The sequence below is a fragment of the Cyprinodon tularosa genome, unplaced genomic scaffold (assembly GCF_016077235.1).
Source record: "Cyprinodon tularosa strain WSP-4 unplaced genomic scaffold, ASM1607723v1 ctg102, whole genome shotgun sequence".
NCBI classification, from domain to species: domain Eukaryota; kingdom Metazoa; phylum Chordata; class Actinopteri; order Cyprinodontiformes; family Cyprinodontidae; genus Cyprinodon; species Cyprinodon tularosa.
In genome coordinates, this window is record NW_024037805.1 from 732,271 (window position 1) to 748,831 (window position 16,561).

Here is a 16,561-nt window from a genome sequence, read left to right on the forward strand (position 1 = left end):
CAATATAAGATCCATAAGAAACAAGTTAGAAAAACTCCAAGCCTTGGCAAAGAACCAGATAGAATATTAGCAATGCAGTATTATGTTTCTTACTGAAGGTGTCCCTCTGCAAGGTTTTATGGTGAGAAGAGAGAGATTTAAAGAAGGCTTGAAAACTATACAGAGGTGAGTTAGAAGGGCTTGTGAACAAAAGGTGGTGTCATCCAGGACAGTGGATTTTATGAAGATTCTTCTCTGCAGCCCAGATATTGTACTGTTGGCAGTTAATTTGCATGCATATTAGTAGCCCTGAGTTTACCAGTGCTGTTTTGGAAACTGTTTACATTCCACCTTCTACTGTTGCACTTTCTGCTGTCGACAGTCAAATGCAAATCTCACCCTCCTTTGACTTAAAGCTTCAAATGTTTCATCTTCCACCTCTGCCATGGACACCCCTGCTTCTATGCATTATGGTGCTATGGTGCTTCTGCCTTTTATCTTTCTGTCACTAGAAGTCGGTAAAGAGGCTACTGGACAGATTGAATCATAATAAGTCTCCAGGTTCAGATGATGTCTACCCCAGAGCCATGAAGGCCTGTGTAGAGCAGCGCTGTGGGATTCTACAGCACCTTTTCAATCCCAGCTTGACCCTGGAAATAGTTACAGTGATTGTTCCAGTACCAAAGAGACTCAGCCAACAGTCCTCATAGAGTGTAGAACCGTTTCCCATGATATCCAACATCATGAGTAGTAGAGAGACTTCTGTTGGTTCACCTGATCAAGCAAACAAGCAGCTACCAGGACCCCTGCAATTTGTTTATTACTGTGGAGTTGGAGTTGATGATGCCAACATTCACCTGCTTCAACAAACCCACTGTCATTTAGACAAGGCATACAGCACTGTGAGGATTGTGTTCTTCGATTTCTCCAGTGTATTTAACATGTTTCAGCTTGACTTACTTTGTCGGTGCTTTCAGAGGACTCAGGTGGAGGCAATAAAAACCGCCTGGATCAAAGACTACCTGACAAACAGACCACAGTTTGTGAGACTAAGCAGTCAACTGTCTAATCAAGTAGTCACCAGCACAGGAGCATGACAGTAGATGGTAAAAGACAGACTATTGTCATCTGCAGAAATAATCTCAGGACTTACAGAATACTCTGTATTCTTTGGGTGCATCAGAGATGGAGTAGAAGCTGAGTATAGGGAGCTGGTGAATTGCTTTGTGGCATGGTGTGGAAACAATCTTTTGATTCTGAATATGAACAAAACAAGGGATGTGATTGTAGATTTCAGAAGAAAAATAATAAAGCTGAATCCTATTAATGATAGAGGATACTTCCTAAGGAAGCTTAGGTCGCCAGTGTTTGCAGCACGACGCTGCATATCTTCTATAACTCTATTGTGGAGACTGTGATATCTTTTTTCATTAAATTACATTCAGTTTATTTATATACAGTAGCAACAATTCAATCAGATCACAGTCAGATTGTGAACAAAACATTTTCTGTCTAAGGAAAACAACCTAATAGCATTTAGTCAAAGAGTTTTCAGGACAAGCTTGTCCTGGGTGAGGATGTGGCGGCAAGAACGAAATTTGCTTGCATTTTGTTGTTGAATCTATAGCGATCCTTCACATTGAGCATGCATCTAGTGACAGTGGAGAGGAAAAACTCCCTTTTAACAGGAAAAAAGCTTCCAGCAGATTTACATAGAGGAACACAGAGGCACTACGCAATATATACTTGGAATATTTGAAAAGGTAAAGATAAATTAGCTCAAAAAGTGCTTCTGTATAGCAAATAAACAGTTAAGCAGAAGAGCCCTGATCTAGTCTTCATTTCAAAGGATTACAGGAGAGCACAAGCAGTTAGTCACAGTAAAAGTTGAGCCAAAAGCTATGTCTAGGGTATAAACAGGAATATGCACTAAAAGACACGCATCAATATTTGAAGGTGTTGATGGCAGCAGCCTTTCCTCTCCAGGATGGTGTCACAGCCAAACAGGAACCAGATAAAACGATTGTACTGTGCAGTAGAAAAAAAACAAAGAGAACATAAAATGAGTTTAAAAAGCTCCACACATAAAGAAAGTTGTCTCTGTTCTAGGAACTCCTCTAGAAACTCCTCTACTTTCACAATGAAAAATTTGTCAAAAATTGGAGAACAGTGAGCATAATCTTCAGAACATTGTTAAACAACAATGTCTTGAGTCAAAGACTTCACCAGATTTGGTGCAACAGAGACCGACAGAGAAGATTTTTCTCGTCTACATCTGTTAATATCTACAAATTGTTGACAAAAAAGACAAGGAATTACAACATCAAATTTCCTTTGGAAATGAAAAAGTATTTTTGTCATGAGTTAAATTTTGATTTTGATCTGCCGTTTGAGTGGACAATTCTCCAGTTATAAATGAAGTACAGCTGGAAAGTGACATCTGTCCTAGTCTCAAATATTTTCCTGCTTTTAGAAGGGAAAATTTAGCCTTACACTGGGTGTAACTCCATCCACCTTTACGTGGCTATGACCAGCATCTCCGTCCAGGCTAAAGTAAAGCATCCCCACTGCATGACGCTGCCAAAATTATATTTTGTATTATGCTGGTGAAGATTCTCAGTCATCCAGGTCATAGCGAAACGTCTTCAAACATGGAAACAGTCTAGTGGATTGTTTTCTAACTTTTTTAGTATGTTTTGTGTTAGTCTTTTCTTCCTTGCAATAATAAATTTCTTCTTCATGCTTTTTCATAAAGGCCACATTTTGAGAAGTTGACCCAGAGAAGTGTCAACAGTCCCACCTTACACTCATCGGCCACTTTATTAGGTACCCCATGCTAGTAACGTGTTGGACCCCCTTTTGCCTTCAGAACTGCCTCAATTCTTGGTGGCATAGATTCAACAAGGTGCTGGAAGCATTCCTCAGGGAGTTTGGTCCATATTGACATGATGGCATCACACAGTTGCCGCAGATTTGTCGGCTGCACATCCATGATGCGAATCTCCCGTTCCACCACATCCCAAAGATGCTCTATTGGATTGAGATCTGGTGACTGTGGAGGCCATTTGAGTACAGTGAACTCATTGTCATGTTCAAGAAACCAGTCTGAGATGATTCCAGCTTTATGACATGGCGCATTATCCTGCTGAAAGTAGCCATCAGAAGTTGGGTACATTGTGGTCATAAAGGGATGGACATGGTCAGCAACAATACTCAGGTAGGCTGTGGCGTTGCAATGATGCTCAATTGGTACCAAGGGGCCCAAAGAGGGCCAAGAAAATATTCCCCACACCATGACACCACCACCACCAGCCTGAATCGTTGATACAAGGCAGGATGGATCCATGCTTTCATGTTGTAGACGCCAAATACTGAGCCTACCATCCGAATGTCGCAGCAGAAATCGAGACTCATCAGACCAGGCAACGTTTTTCCAATCTCTTATTGTCCAATTTCGATGAGCTTGTGCAAATTGTAGCCTCAGTTTCCTGTTCTTAGCTGAAAGGAGTGGCACCCGGTGTGGTCTTCTGCTGCTGCAGCCCATCTGCCTCAAAGTTCGACGTACTGTGCGTTCAGAGATTCTCTTCTTCCCACCTTGGTTGTAACGGGTGGTTATTTGAGTCACTGTTGCCCTTCGATCAGCTCGAACCAGTCTGGCCATTCTCCTCTGACCTCTGGCATCAACAAGGCATTTCCGCCCACAGAACTGCCGCTCACTGGATGTTTTTTCTTTTTCGGACCATTCTCTGTAAACCCTAGAGATGGTTGTGCGTGAAAATCCCAGTAGATCAGCAGTTTCTGAAATACTCAGACCAGCCCTTCTGGCACCAACAATCATGCCACGTTCAAAGTCACTCAAATCACCTTTCTTCAAACCAAGCATCAGTTCAAACTGATGCTTGGTTTGAACTGCAGGAGATTGTCTTGACCATGTCTACATGCCTAAATGCACTGAGTTGCCGCCATGTTATTGGCTGCTTAGAAATTAAGTGTTAACGAGCAGTTGGACAGGTGTACCTAATAAAGTGGCCGGTGAGTGTATTTGAGGATCTAAGCAGCTACTCCATTGCTAACTAGTGATTTAATAGTAGTATGTCAAAGGATAGATACATTAAAACTGATCAATTACTTCATTGTCATTTACTGACAGGGCCACTGTGAAATACTACTTTACAAGATATGCAAACAAAAAAAACAAAAAACAGGGATTCATCAACATAAATACAGCTGAAACCAGTGAAGCTCAGTTGAGAAAATAAAAGACAAACATGCACCTGTTCAATCAAACACTCACTTTGACATTTTGTTCATTTAAAAAAAACCATGGATGTCCCAGAGAATCTAATCGGCGGCGTCCCTTTGAGAGGGTTTCAAACTACCACTAACCGTTTCTCGTCTTTCTCTCTCTTGGGATTAAAAAGCTGAAACTCTGTTTTCCTCTTCCCTCCCTGTCGTCCTCCTTCTTTCCTTTCTTCACCCTCCCTCTTTCCGTGTGTGTTTTTTGTTGTTTGATGGTTTAGTTTTTGCCCTCTGTTTCCCTCTCTCCCTCCACTCAGCCGTTCAAAGACGACATGGACCTGAAGCAGGAGATCAGGAGCGAGAGCGACACGCGGGAGGAGTATGAGCTGAAGGTGAGATGAGTCAGCGAAGAGGTGATCATGTGCTGACACTGGAGGTTTTCAGGAAAACAATTATCTTCAGCATCTTTGGCATCATTTCCTGCATGTTGCATGAGCTCTGTGGTCAAGTTCATCTCCCAGTTCCTCTAAGGTCTTGTTATTCCTCAAGCACAGCATTTTAAAAAATGGTCGAAGGGTTCTTGTTTGCCAGAACAAAACTATTTTTATAAGACACTTTAAACTGTGCTGGGGAAAAAAATCCCCTCATCTCTGCAGAAATGTTCTTAAAATCGATCGTAAACATTTGAAGCCAGAAATGTTTCAGAGACCTTATGCTAAGCCATCGCATTTCTGTTGATATTCTTAACTAAAATAAACTCTATATGAATAGATGTTTATTTTTTCCCTATCAGGGAATAGAAGCATTTTAGGTAATTTTGCAAGCTAACAATCAAAAAAAGCTTTTGTCTCCAAAAGAGAGTGAAGATAAACATTCTGAGAAAAAATATATCTGGAGCACTGAGGGTCTTTAAATTGCATCAGTATAATAAGCATGGAAAAGTTACTTCTTTAAAATGATATTAAACCATTAAAAATGTTTTATTAAGTAAATTAAGAAATTTATTTATTTATTTATTTGCTATTAATAGAAATAAGTATAAAAAATGTATTCAATCTACTGTACATCATCTTTTTTCTACATCATGTTGTGAATATTTAGCAATCTCTTTAAAGAGCATTGTCACATTTTGTTACATCTTTTTTAAATTTATATGCCTGTAAATGACTCTGGTGGTACAAAAAAATTTTTCCTGAAAAATTCCCCTTTTCTGCTGCTATTATTTGTTATTTTTGTATTTTAACCCTTTGTTTTTGCTATATTACTGTGCATATACAGCTAATAGTGTGTGTGTATAAAGTAGCAACAGAGTTACAATGCTGCAAAGGGGGTAAAAAAGGAAGTACTGGAGCAAAAAACGTAGCAACTCCAAGCAAAATTTGGAAAATAGTGAAGAAAAGTCCAAGATCCTGTTTTAAAAAATGCAACAAATATTTGATTTTAAGAGGAATAAGCCCAAAAAAGTCTCAGGGTACAGTATAACGTCGGTTTTAATGAGACGGGAGCTAAAACTACAAACCAATTTTGATGTTGTTGTATAGTTAAGAAAAGTTTTGAAACTGTTTATTCATTATGGTTACAATTCACAATGTATGTCATCTCAAGGTACTTCACAGAGACAATTCAAGCAGAATATACAGTAAGATTGGTAAAAAGGTTCTATAAGGAAACCAGCTGACTATTTGATAGATGCATGAGTATATTTCAGTAGTGATACTGTAGCAATACTTTTCTTTGTCTCTACAGTCTATGTACAAGCAAAGTTATAAATAGATACATTTATTAAATAGAATAAAGAGAGGAGGGGAATCAATTTTCTGTCACAGCTGCGAAAATCCAAACGACTCAAGGTCAGATTAATTTCAGGGCTCATCAGCATTCATTCATTCTTTTTTGAATTATTTAATAAACTTATTTCTTATCTTGATGCTGTGTCTCTGGTTGCAGTTGTTAGGAACAGAATTTTCTTAACCCCAGGCTCACACCGACTCCGGTCTTACCGTTGCGGTGCGGTGGGTGCGGCGCCGCAGTGATTCCAAGTCAATAAAAAGACGTAAACCTCTCTCACCGGCTGCTGAGCTGTCCGGCTGCGGTTACCGAAACACTCCGGCGCTGCAGAAAATTCAGCAAGAAAGCTATCCTTGCGGCGTGCCGGAGCCCTCCGCAACAAGCTCTCGCAAATATCCTTATTTGGGCCGTGTTATCGCGTGAAGTTACGTGAACTCAAGTGAACTTCTGTTAAATCTCCGGACCTGTTGCCGGAGCCGCAGAGCCGCACCGCACCGTAGTCAAAAAGGCGGTGTGAGAGGGGGTGTGCGGGAGTTGCGGTCTCCGTCAGATCGGTAACCGCACTGGAGCCAGTGTGAGCAAGGGGTTACCCTTGATATCAAGATAAGAGCATCTGGGAAGGATTCACTAGCACTTAGAGTTGTTGGTTATTGGTTTATTTTATTAATATCAGATGGTCCTTGACCACTCTGAGCTTCTGCTTTGGTGCGAGGCATTGGAAGGCTGTCGGGCTCTATTAAGTAGCTTCAACAGTTTTCTCCATCTGGCATTTTGACAGTTCTACTGTATACCTGCTCATCACACCTGAGGCTGGAATTCTATTTAGGCCCAAATCTAAACACTATCAGGATGGACGCTTTTTTGGTCTTTTTTGTATATATAACTTGACTATAGCTTGACTATCTTTAAGCAAGACATTCATACAAATATCTCCGATACAGAAAATTCTGCAAGTTTTAAATTATTCAAATTTGCTATTTTAAAACATTGGGTTTTTTGCTGTTTTTATTTTTCATTTTTATTCTTAACACTTGACAGTTGTCAATTCAAAGCCCTGATTGGATATAATTGAATCTAATCAGCCATATACGGTATGTGATTGAAAACAGTAGTTTTAAAGAGCAGTAAAGATGCACCTTTTTTCAGGAGAACATGGTCTACATCTGTATGGTGATTGTGTCGCCACTTTACTCACACACCAATGAAGATCGTGATGCTGTGGTTTTTCTTATCAAATTTTCATGACTGTCCTTGCTGGAGTTCATGCAGGAGAGACTAATATGCTTTTACCTAATGCCTTAACTCTATCAAGAAAGTTGCTATAATCTTGTTTCAACACACCATCATAAGCATTGATTTCCACCTAGTGGCTCTATGAAGCTTGAAGGCAAAGCTTACCATGGAAAATTATGACCTTAAATTGCTACAAATAAATATCAACAGAAGAAACGTGAATAGAGCCCTGCCAGTGGCAGGTTTTGTCATTAAACAGCACAAATTTTCAACACAATTTTGTTTTATTTAAATCTAAAAAGGTTAAAGTGCATTTGTGTACAGGCCCTTTAAATAGATACCCCAAAATATAATCCATGACAACTTAATACTTTCTAAAGTTACCTCAATAATTGTTTGCATTTAATTCAAGGGTTTGAATTATACACAGTTTAACATTTTGGTAGCTGTTTAGAAGAATCTGCCATTATTGTGTATGACTGATATCCATAACAATGTCATGGTTGTATAATTTTTGTGCTCATGAATCAGAGGTTCTAGTTAAAGAGTGAGAAGATTCTGGTGGCAGCAGTGCCACAGTTTTAGTTTTACTGCTGTTATGACTAGTCTAAATGGGCTGCAAGAATGTAATGGTAAGGCATTCTGGAGAGTGTCACAAAAGCATAGTGTAGAGATAAGACATAAGCAGGTATTGTCTTGAGGCTGTACAGAATTTCCCAGGAATCCATGCACTGTTTGCTGCATTGCACATAAATTGTAACAAATCTGTGCTTGACATGAAATAGCAACACATCATCTTCATAAAAAAAAACATTCATTCTACAATGGGAACGAGCTAAACCTGAAATATATGACAGTGTATTTGATAAGACATGTGTTTCTATGAATACATTTCTGAAGCTTTATTGATTTTTTGCTAAACAAATCTTTTTCTGTCTAACCACAGGATCCAACTAATGGCTACTATAACGTCCGAGCTACCACCCATGATGAGGCGCGACCCCAGTCCCGTGTTGTCCACTACCAGGGAGAGTTTCGCCCCCCGAATCCTAATACCGGACCAGGTGGAGCCACTTCGAGCGGTCCTTCTGCTGTAGCCAGTGGTGCAGTTCCTCCCAGCGCGGTGCCTGGCTCAAGAGCTGGCTGCTATGACCCTCGTCCACCCTCCAGGATGTCCCATGCTACATATGCCCAGTTTAACACCTTCTCCAGGGCAGCCCAGAGGCAGGATGTTCCTCCAAATCCTGCTCTTCCATCACCAGGAGATTTCTCTGGAGGAGACTGTGGCCTACTGGACAATACAACCCAACTACCATATGACAGCTATGGATTTCCCTCCCAATATCCAAGCTACCGTGTTGGCTTTGCTCCTACAATAGAGGAAGGGCCTGCCTATGAGATGTATCAAACAGGACAGGGGAGCGGTTCAGGGCCAGGAACAGGACAGCAAAGTCCTGAAACAGGCTTGGCAAAGTACGGGAGTTCTACTCGCTTCTCGTACTCATCCCCACCCTCTGACTATTCCCAAAGACACACACAACGAATGCAGACTCATGTGTGAGGAAAACATAAACATACTTCTTGAATTTATGCTTTCAACACTATTACACAACCTGTATAAATCCTAACATGCTGTTTGTGAATCTGAGAGAATCTGTTTTCCTTTTTCATGGCAATCACTGCATGGATACCTGTTTTTTACACTATTACAATAGCCAACATTTAGGAGCATTATGTACGACACAGAAAGAAGCAATGCTTCTTTATGTTAAATCAGGCAGGCTTCCGTTCTGTAATCATCTAAAGCAAAAGCGGAATGCGGAGAAAAGAAGAGAAGAGCACTTTGCCAACTTGACTTGGAGGCGGGTCAACCCTTGACCAGCGTTTAGACCACCCCCAGTCTCACAGTCCTCCCAAACCCTCCCATCTCTGTACATAATGTTACATTTGGGTCATTTTAAGATTATATTTCTTGTATAAAGCTATAAACAGCAAACCTCTAAGTAAAACACACATTTTTTCATTTTCTGACTTACATTGCTAATCACACAAACCCAGACATACAACCCCATGTCTGCAAAAAGAATGCAGCAAAGGGGCAGCTTGGACTATAGACATAGGTGGCGCTTGTCACTGAAACTTGCATAATGGCTTTTAATTACAAGATCTACCTTGATTTAAGTGGGACAGTTGTTTGGTGTGATCAGGTGCCACTTCTTATGTGCCAACACACAAGAAAACATGGTGTCTTCTGTTTATTTCACAGCGTGGACAATGAGGTGCTCCGGGTAACAGGATAATACAAGACAAAGGAGCAGTAGCAAGCGTCTCTTTGCTCAAAATCGTATTGTGTCTCTGTCTTCATCACCCATATCTATACCTAATATTTCACCTGATGTCAGACCTATAGGAAGTGTTGTGAAACAATGTGTGGCGGGAGCGCCTTCTCATTCTATACATTTCTGCAATTTGTGCAAAAAGATACCTCCCCTACCCTAAAGTGTTCAAATGTACTTGTTTTTCTCACTTGCACAGTAGGATAGACTTTTTTTCCATATTTATACTAAAGCGTATAAAAAAATGCATTCAGAAACATTTTATAATATTTTTATAAGGAGTTGTGGACCAAAGGTTCAGCATTTTGGGGGACACTCACTTTTCGATGTGTAATGCGGTGTTAACGTTCGGAAGAGATCCGAGTTCCTTTAAAATGAAGTGGTTTTTAATGTTGTAGGCTTAAAATAGAAAACTTAAAGAGATTCACCTCAAAATAACAAATATCTAGCAGGACAGGTTACCTGCTATGGATATATTTGTTTGGTGTGAAACTCTTTCTTTGACTTCCTGTCTTCTGACTGGACTGCCTTTTTTCTAAAGCTGGTGACGACATTCTAATTGAAAGGCCTGGAAAGAGCAGCTGCTCTATCGGAGCAGTTCTGTTAACTTTGGAAGCAACCAGAAGGTTTAAATGTGGTTTAACATATCAAAGTGAGGGGAAGAGGGTTCTATCTAGCTCATATGGATTTTTTTACTATTTGTAAGTACGCAAATTTTCTCTCCACAATATCAAATTTGCTGGTGTTTGTTTTTTCATTGTGTTTTGTCAGGTCTTAGTGTGTGTGGCCAGCCTTTAAAAGCAGGTATTGGAAACTTGAAAATCTGGGGGAAGTAGAAAATGCAAGTACCTCCTCCTCCCCTTACTGCTCAGCTTTGCTCTTAAACGATTTTCAGTATGGATAGCTGTTGTGTTTAAAGCTCCCGTATTATTCTACATTTTGAAAAGAAAAGATATTAACAATAAAGCCCTCAGAGCATGTGTTACACAGGAACATTTCTCTCAGATTAGGCATTCACCCTTTCCCAAAAACCTCCTTATTCAGCTCTCCTCTGGACAATACAACATATAGCTCCATCTATAGTTAGAAACCCCTGATACAGATATGTAGAAAGCCTGAACAATAAGGCCATCTTCTATTGCTTTGGTTATCTAGGCTTAAGAAAATGTAAGAATGTCCACTGATTAATTTGAGTACATTTTATTCCTTAAAGAAAACTAATATAGGCAAAGTAATAATTTTGTTCAAAAATCATCAGTATTTCTTGCTTCTCCTCATTTAACCTCCTTGGTGAGTCACTTTTGATCCTTTGACCATATTTTTGTATCAATATGTTGCTAAAAGATTCAGTTTTGGTGGATTGTTCAGAACATCATGGAATTCCACAGTTCCTGATGCCATGCAATCTTACAGATGCATATTGCCTTTACCTAGAAATTGGTCTGTTTTTCTGAATCAACAAGATAATGCTGCTGTGATTTCATAGTGGGTGTTTTGTTATTGTTGGCACTGCATATTTCTAAGGCTTTCCTTTAAAGAAGCTTCAACATGTCCCATTTGTGGAGTTTAATTCTTTTTTTTCCTTTCTTTTGGGACTCAGACACTAGGAAATTATCCTGTCTCTCAGTTATGTACTGTAGATAGAATCAGTATTAGTTTGTTGAATTTGTGAAGACCCCTCTACGCTGGTCGTTTCCCCTCTTCTCCTCTAAGTTTATCTTGTAAATTCAGAAAAACAAATTATTTTTGTTGATTTTTTTAGAATCCAATACATTTCTGTAAACTCCAAATCAGCTCCAACAGCCTTAACATAAACACTTTTACAGCATCAGAGAAGTCCTACCGTATTTTAAAAAATTAATGAGTAGTTTTTTTTCTATATCTAAGTCAGAACCATGCAAAGCTGGTTATCGACACACTTGGTCTAATGCAACCAAAATACTAATAGTCGTAGTGCTATTTTCATAAACCTCAGTGCAAACTTTGCATTTTTAAATTTGGAGAGGGAACAGAAACATGTTTTTCTTGCATGGCTCTGAAACAATAAGGTGGAGTTTAGAGCCTTTGATAAATGTATTGCGACCCTTGGATTTTTTTCCTTCTGTAATGATCTTGGCACTGATTCTGCGCTGATCTCTCCGTCCATACATCTGCTCTGCTCAACCCGTCCGCAATCAGCTCTGAACGGCTTCACCTGTTTCCATCACTATATAATCCCCATCAGACCATTCCTCAGTACCAGATTATACCATACCAACCCGGTAAACTTAATCCAGCGTAATCTAAGTTATCTGTCCGCCCACCAGTTTATTGACCTGTTCTGCACCCTGATACCGAGCCTGCCTGATTCCATTCGTCCTGGATATCCTCTCAGTTCCGCCTCTGAATCTCTGGATCTGTCAAACCCGGACTGCCTGTGCTCCTCTCTCGACCACAAACCTGGGAAGCCTCGCAAAACTGCCTCTCTTCTTCCCTCTGGCTCACGAATCGGTCTACCTGCTGATCCCCTGCCGCCTCCCTGCTTCTCTCAAACTCAGCACCGCTCACCAAACAGGCCTCTTAATAAACTGTGTTCAAACGTCACCTACCTGTCTTGGTCGTATTTGGGTAAAGACTCTGTTTCTTAGAGTTTATTAAGAAGCATGTCTGATGGGGATTATATAGTGATTGAAACAGGTGAAGCTAGTCAGAGCTGATTTTGGACGGGTGGAGCAGAGCAGATGTATGGACTGAGTGATCAGCCCAGAATCAGTGCAGAGGTCATTACACCTTGATTTCTAGAAGAGAATCCTTCAGATTTTTTTTTTTTTTTACATCCCCCAATATCCGCTGTTTATTTCACTATTATTGTCCATGTTGGCAAGATAAACTTGGTTCTTTAACCAACATTGCAACAATATTCAGTTATTCCAATAGTCAGTTATAGTCAGAACACTTAGAGCAACTGACGTTGGTCTAAATGTTCTAGATATGGGTGGTTTTAGATGAGTAACCAATTCTCAAGTTATGAATTTTAAGATAGAATATCTGGCAGTCATAAATAGCATGTTTTTGCTTCTCTATCCCATTTTGATGAGTCTACCTGAAGTTTGCTTTTGTGTCATAACATATTTATGCTCTAAGGCAAGGGTCTCAAACTGGTTCCAGAAAGGGTTGTGTGGCTGCAGGTTTTCTTTCCAACCATGCAATAGCACACCACACTCCAGTCATCTCATCAAGTTAGTTCAGCATTAACATGATGACATGATGATTGACTGGCATCTGGTGTGCTATTGCTTGGTTGGAAAGAAAACCTGCAGCCACACGGCCTTTTCTGGAACCAGTTTGATACCCCTGCTCTAAGGTTAAGAAAAGAAAGTATTGATTTTGTACTTAAAAGATCCCAGACACCATTAAAAAAGGATTCAGCTCCAGTTTTTATGTAGAAATTCTCCTGGTAAAAGTCACAAAGTCCTGCAACATATCTTTTTGTTTTTCTAAATAATCATCTCTTAATATGGGATTATTTTCCCATCTATAATATACTCATATTCAAGGGGGGTTTTTGTTTATTACCCAAGTTTCAAAACAGCGGATCTCCAGATTGATATTTTCATAAACTTTGGAGCAGTTTTAATTTTCTCTCCCACAAATTAAGGTATTTCTAGTCACTAAGTTTGGATTCTACTCCGATGTGCAATATTGGAGCGTTTAAAGTTTTTGTCTCTAAATAAATCAAAAACAAATTATTTTGCCATAAAGCCCACACAGTGGATTGAAATACTTTGTTTGTACTTTGTGCTTAATGAGATTCAATTACATTGCTCTCTTCAACTCAATACAAACTTAAAACTTCATACTTTGCTGTTCCATGAAAATGTTTATTAAAATTCATGGAAAGTGTGTCAGTAATAATGACCTATAAGCTTCCAAGAGCTTAAAATAGCTTCCCCCCCTGAAGAACATTAAGACAATGAACATTTATTTTCCATCCTGCAATACTAGACTCTATTTTTCATTTAATACCTTTTCTTAACTTTCCATCCTGCATGCTTCACTGCAGATAAATTTAAAAGGAGCAGAAAGCAATAAGGAGTCACTCACTTGTATCTGTATTCTACATTTTGGAGCAGTTGAAAATGATTGTGCATTAAATAAGACCTCTGGCTGCAGAGGCTATCAGCCACTCCAGAAGTAATCATTGGCTCTTAATATTTATCAGCTGCCCCATCAACCCTTCATGGTATATTATGGTAATTGTCTGCAGAGGGGCTATAAAATGTGTTTATTACTCTTGTTTTCTATAAACAGAAAAAACCCCACAGCCGTGTCGTTATGTATAACAGAGGCAACCTTGTAGCTCTAAGGTCAAGATGTAAACCATTTCAGCTGGGGTAGGATGTGAGGTGGAGCTGTGTTTTACATTTTGAATGGCTAGAGCATCTGCAGTACTGCACACTATAATCTATTGACAACCCTTTTACAGAGTTATTACTGAGCAGTATTAGGCATCTGACTTGCAGTCTTGTTACAGCCTTGTAGAAAGGTGAGGGAATTTGAAAGAGAAAGCAGTGAAGGAGTGAAACACATAGCCAGGTACTAAGTTAATACCTCTGGTTGAATTCTGCTTACGTTAGTGTTTATTTAATTTGTTAAACACACATGGCAGACGCTAAGGGGGAAAAAAACTACAGATGCGTCTTGATAAATTAAAATGATACTGAACCTCGTTTGTAGCTGTTTAGAAGGAAATATGGAAATGTTTACCTCATTAAGATGTTATTCTGCAATGTGTGATGGCATTTTGTTTCAAACTTGTTACCATACGTCAAATTAAAAAGCCATCTGCCAGCTTCCGTATATTAAAATCAAAACTGCCTTCATGAAAAAAGAAATCATTAAGATATTGCAAATCTTTCTTTTGCTGGTTTTTTTTTTGTTTGTTTCCAAATTCCCATCATATATTAACACTATAATGGAGATTAGTGCGAGTATGTCTTTTTAGCTTGCTTAAATTTCTGGTGTCGTTTTTATAGAATATATAAATATTCATGAGTTCAAGTATCTACTTTCAACACTTTTCTCTGTATTATTTCATTTTAACCAAGTATTTTGTAAGTTTTTTTGCATTCCTTTGTGGTGTTATATCAATGGTCAAAGGACTAAAGTGTCTTTAGAACGCTTTCACTGGTTCTGATCTACTTTATCAATCTCATGAACAAAAAAAGTTGGGTATTAAACATCTGTGACCCAAACAACTTGTCGGTCATGCTACAAATAGCCTAAACTGAGTCTCAACTAGGCCAACCTGGTCTAGAAGCTGGCCAGCCTCACGCTGGGTTGGCCCAGAGTGTCTACAGTGTCTTTACATCCAGTTTTACTGTGTTGAACCTTTTAGTGAGTGCCAAAAAAGAAAAAAAATGAACTGAGCAAACAAAATGCAGCAGCAGTTTGTATTAATTGTGACTCTACGCTCATGTGTGACTGTGTGGATGAGTGTGTGTTCATAAACACACGTGTTTTTAATATTCGGCTTCATAAATGCATGTGTGTTGGAGAGAAGAAATTAGGGTTTGACTGATAACTTTATAACTCTGCTGGTCACACCTGCTGGTATGAAGGAGATCCTTCCTGACCGCAGCCACAAAGAGCCTGAAAATGCAGATTTCACTCTTCAATATCATTTCGAATGGCAAAGATGTTTTAGTGAAAAGCCAGGTTGGTCCAGGTACACTTAATTCTATGTTTTTAAATATGTCAAACCATATTTATAAAGTAATTGTTTATTCCTGTGATAAATGTTAAGAAATTTAGATTCAGATACCTCCTTAGCGTACTACATTTCTGCCTTAAATCTCTTTGGCATATGTAATAAAAGCATATTACAGGTTTTAAAAAAACGTAACCCTCCAAATGAATCTTTGAATTAATCTGATACTGTAGCAAGCATAAAATAATCTTAAATAACGTCAGGCTGCCATAAACATTTTAGAACATGGCTGAAAATGTTTCCATTTAATCATCACAATGGAAAAATGCAATTGTATACGCGACTGTAGTGCTATGCAAATACCGTATTACCAAATGAAAAAGCCCTCCTGTGCTGTTGTTGTCTGCACTATCTCTGATTAACTTGGTAGTGATTAGACCTCTTTGGCCTCTCATTTTCATGCATACATTGAACTTAAAGCCTATGATGACCTTGCAAATGTAATTTTCATAAAACAAAATAAATGTGATTTGTTAAGGATGCAAGCAAGGCATAATATAGTTCTCTGAAAAGCTTAAAGGCAAATCCTTTTGACACATTTTCATGCTTAGTGAATTACCTGAAAGTGCTCTTGTAGAAGGTGCACGCTTCCATCTGTATATCTACGTACATTAGACATGTTATGTTATTTATTTATTGGCTTTTTTCAAATCAGGAAAAAGCCAAATTACAATATAAATTCATTAAAAAAACAACAAAAAAACAATCATGATTAGTTTTGATACTGTTTGTCAGTCAAACCCTAGTTAAATGTTGGACAGATGTTGGGGGAGGTATCATATGGCCTTAGATCATTTGTGAGGAACCGAAACAATAAGCTTGTCACTCTAACTGCAGAGCCTGTCTGTTCTGCATGAGGGAACAGGATGAATTTCTGTTTGATGCCATTGAGCGTCTGATGATCACTACAGTGGGGAGAAATCCACGTTGCACTTAAAAATGTGAAGTTGTGGCGAGGATCATTATGAGGCAGATAATGAGTGAGTTCACTCAGTCGTATATAATCTTCATTCTCGAGTTCTTAATTTGTATCTCTGTATATTGTTCACATGTGTACTAAGTTCTTGTTCAGTATTAGTATATTGTTTTTTGTTAAGATGGAATCTGTAAAAACAAGCAGTAAAAATACTGGCATATTGTTTTTCTCTCACATTTCCAGTCACGACTTTGTTAAAATTCAATGTAATTATTTTTTCACAATATAAAAGAAAATAAAAGATGACACAGTTTCATAATA

The 16,561-nt window shown here is 38.8% G+C and overlaps 1 protein-coding gene across 2 annotated transcripts in view; it reads left to right on the forward strand.

Moving 5' to 3' along the window:
- Nucleotides 1–11,974, forward strand: part of kirrel1b (kirre like nephrin family adhesion molecule 1b) — a 149,263-nt gene extending 137,289 nt beyond the window's left edge. Inside the window, exons 14-15 of one of the 2 annotated variants that reach the window (XM_038279304.1) lie at nucleotides 4,536–4,610; nucleotides 8,186–11,974. In XM_038279304.1, coding sequence (XP_038135232.1) covers nucleotides 4,536–4,610; nucleotides 8,186–8,800 — 690 coding nt within the window. In that variant the 3' untranslated portion in view covers nucleotides 8,801–11,974. Of the gene's footprint in view, nucleotides 1–4,499; nucleotides 4,611–8,185 lie in introns of both variants that reach the window. The other variant, XM_038279296.1, reaches the window with a different exon arrangement.
- Nucleotides 11,975–16,561: the final 4,587 nt, after the last annotated feature.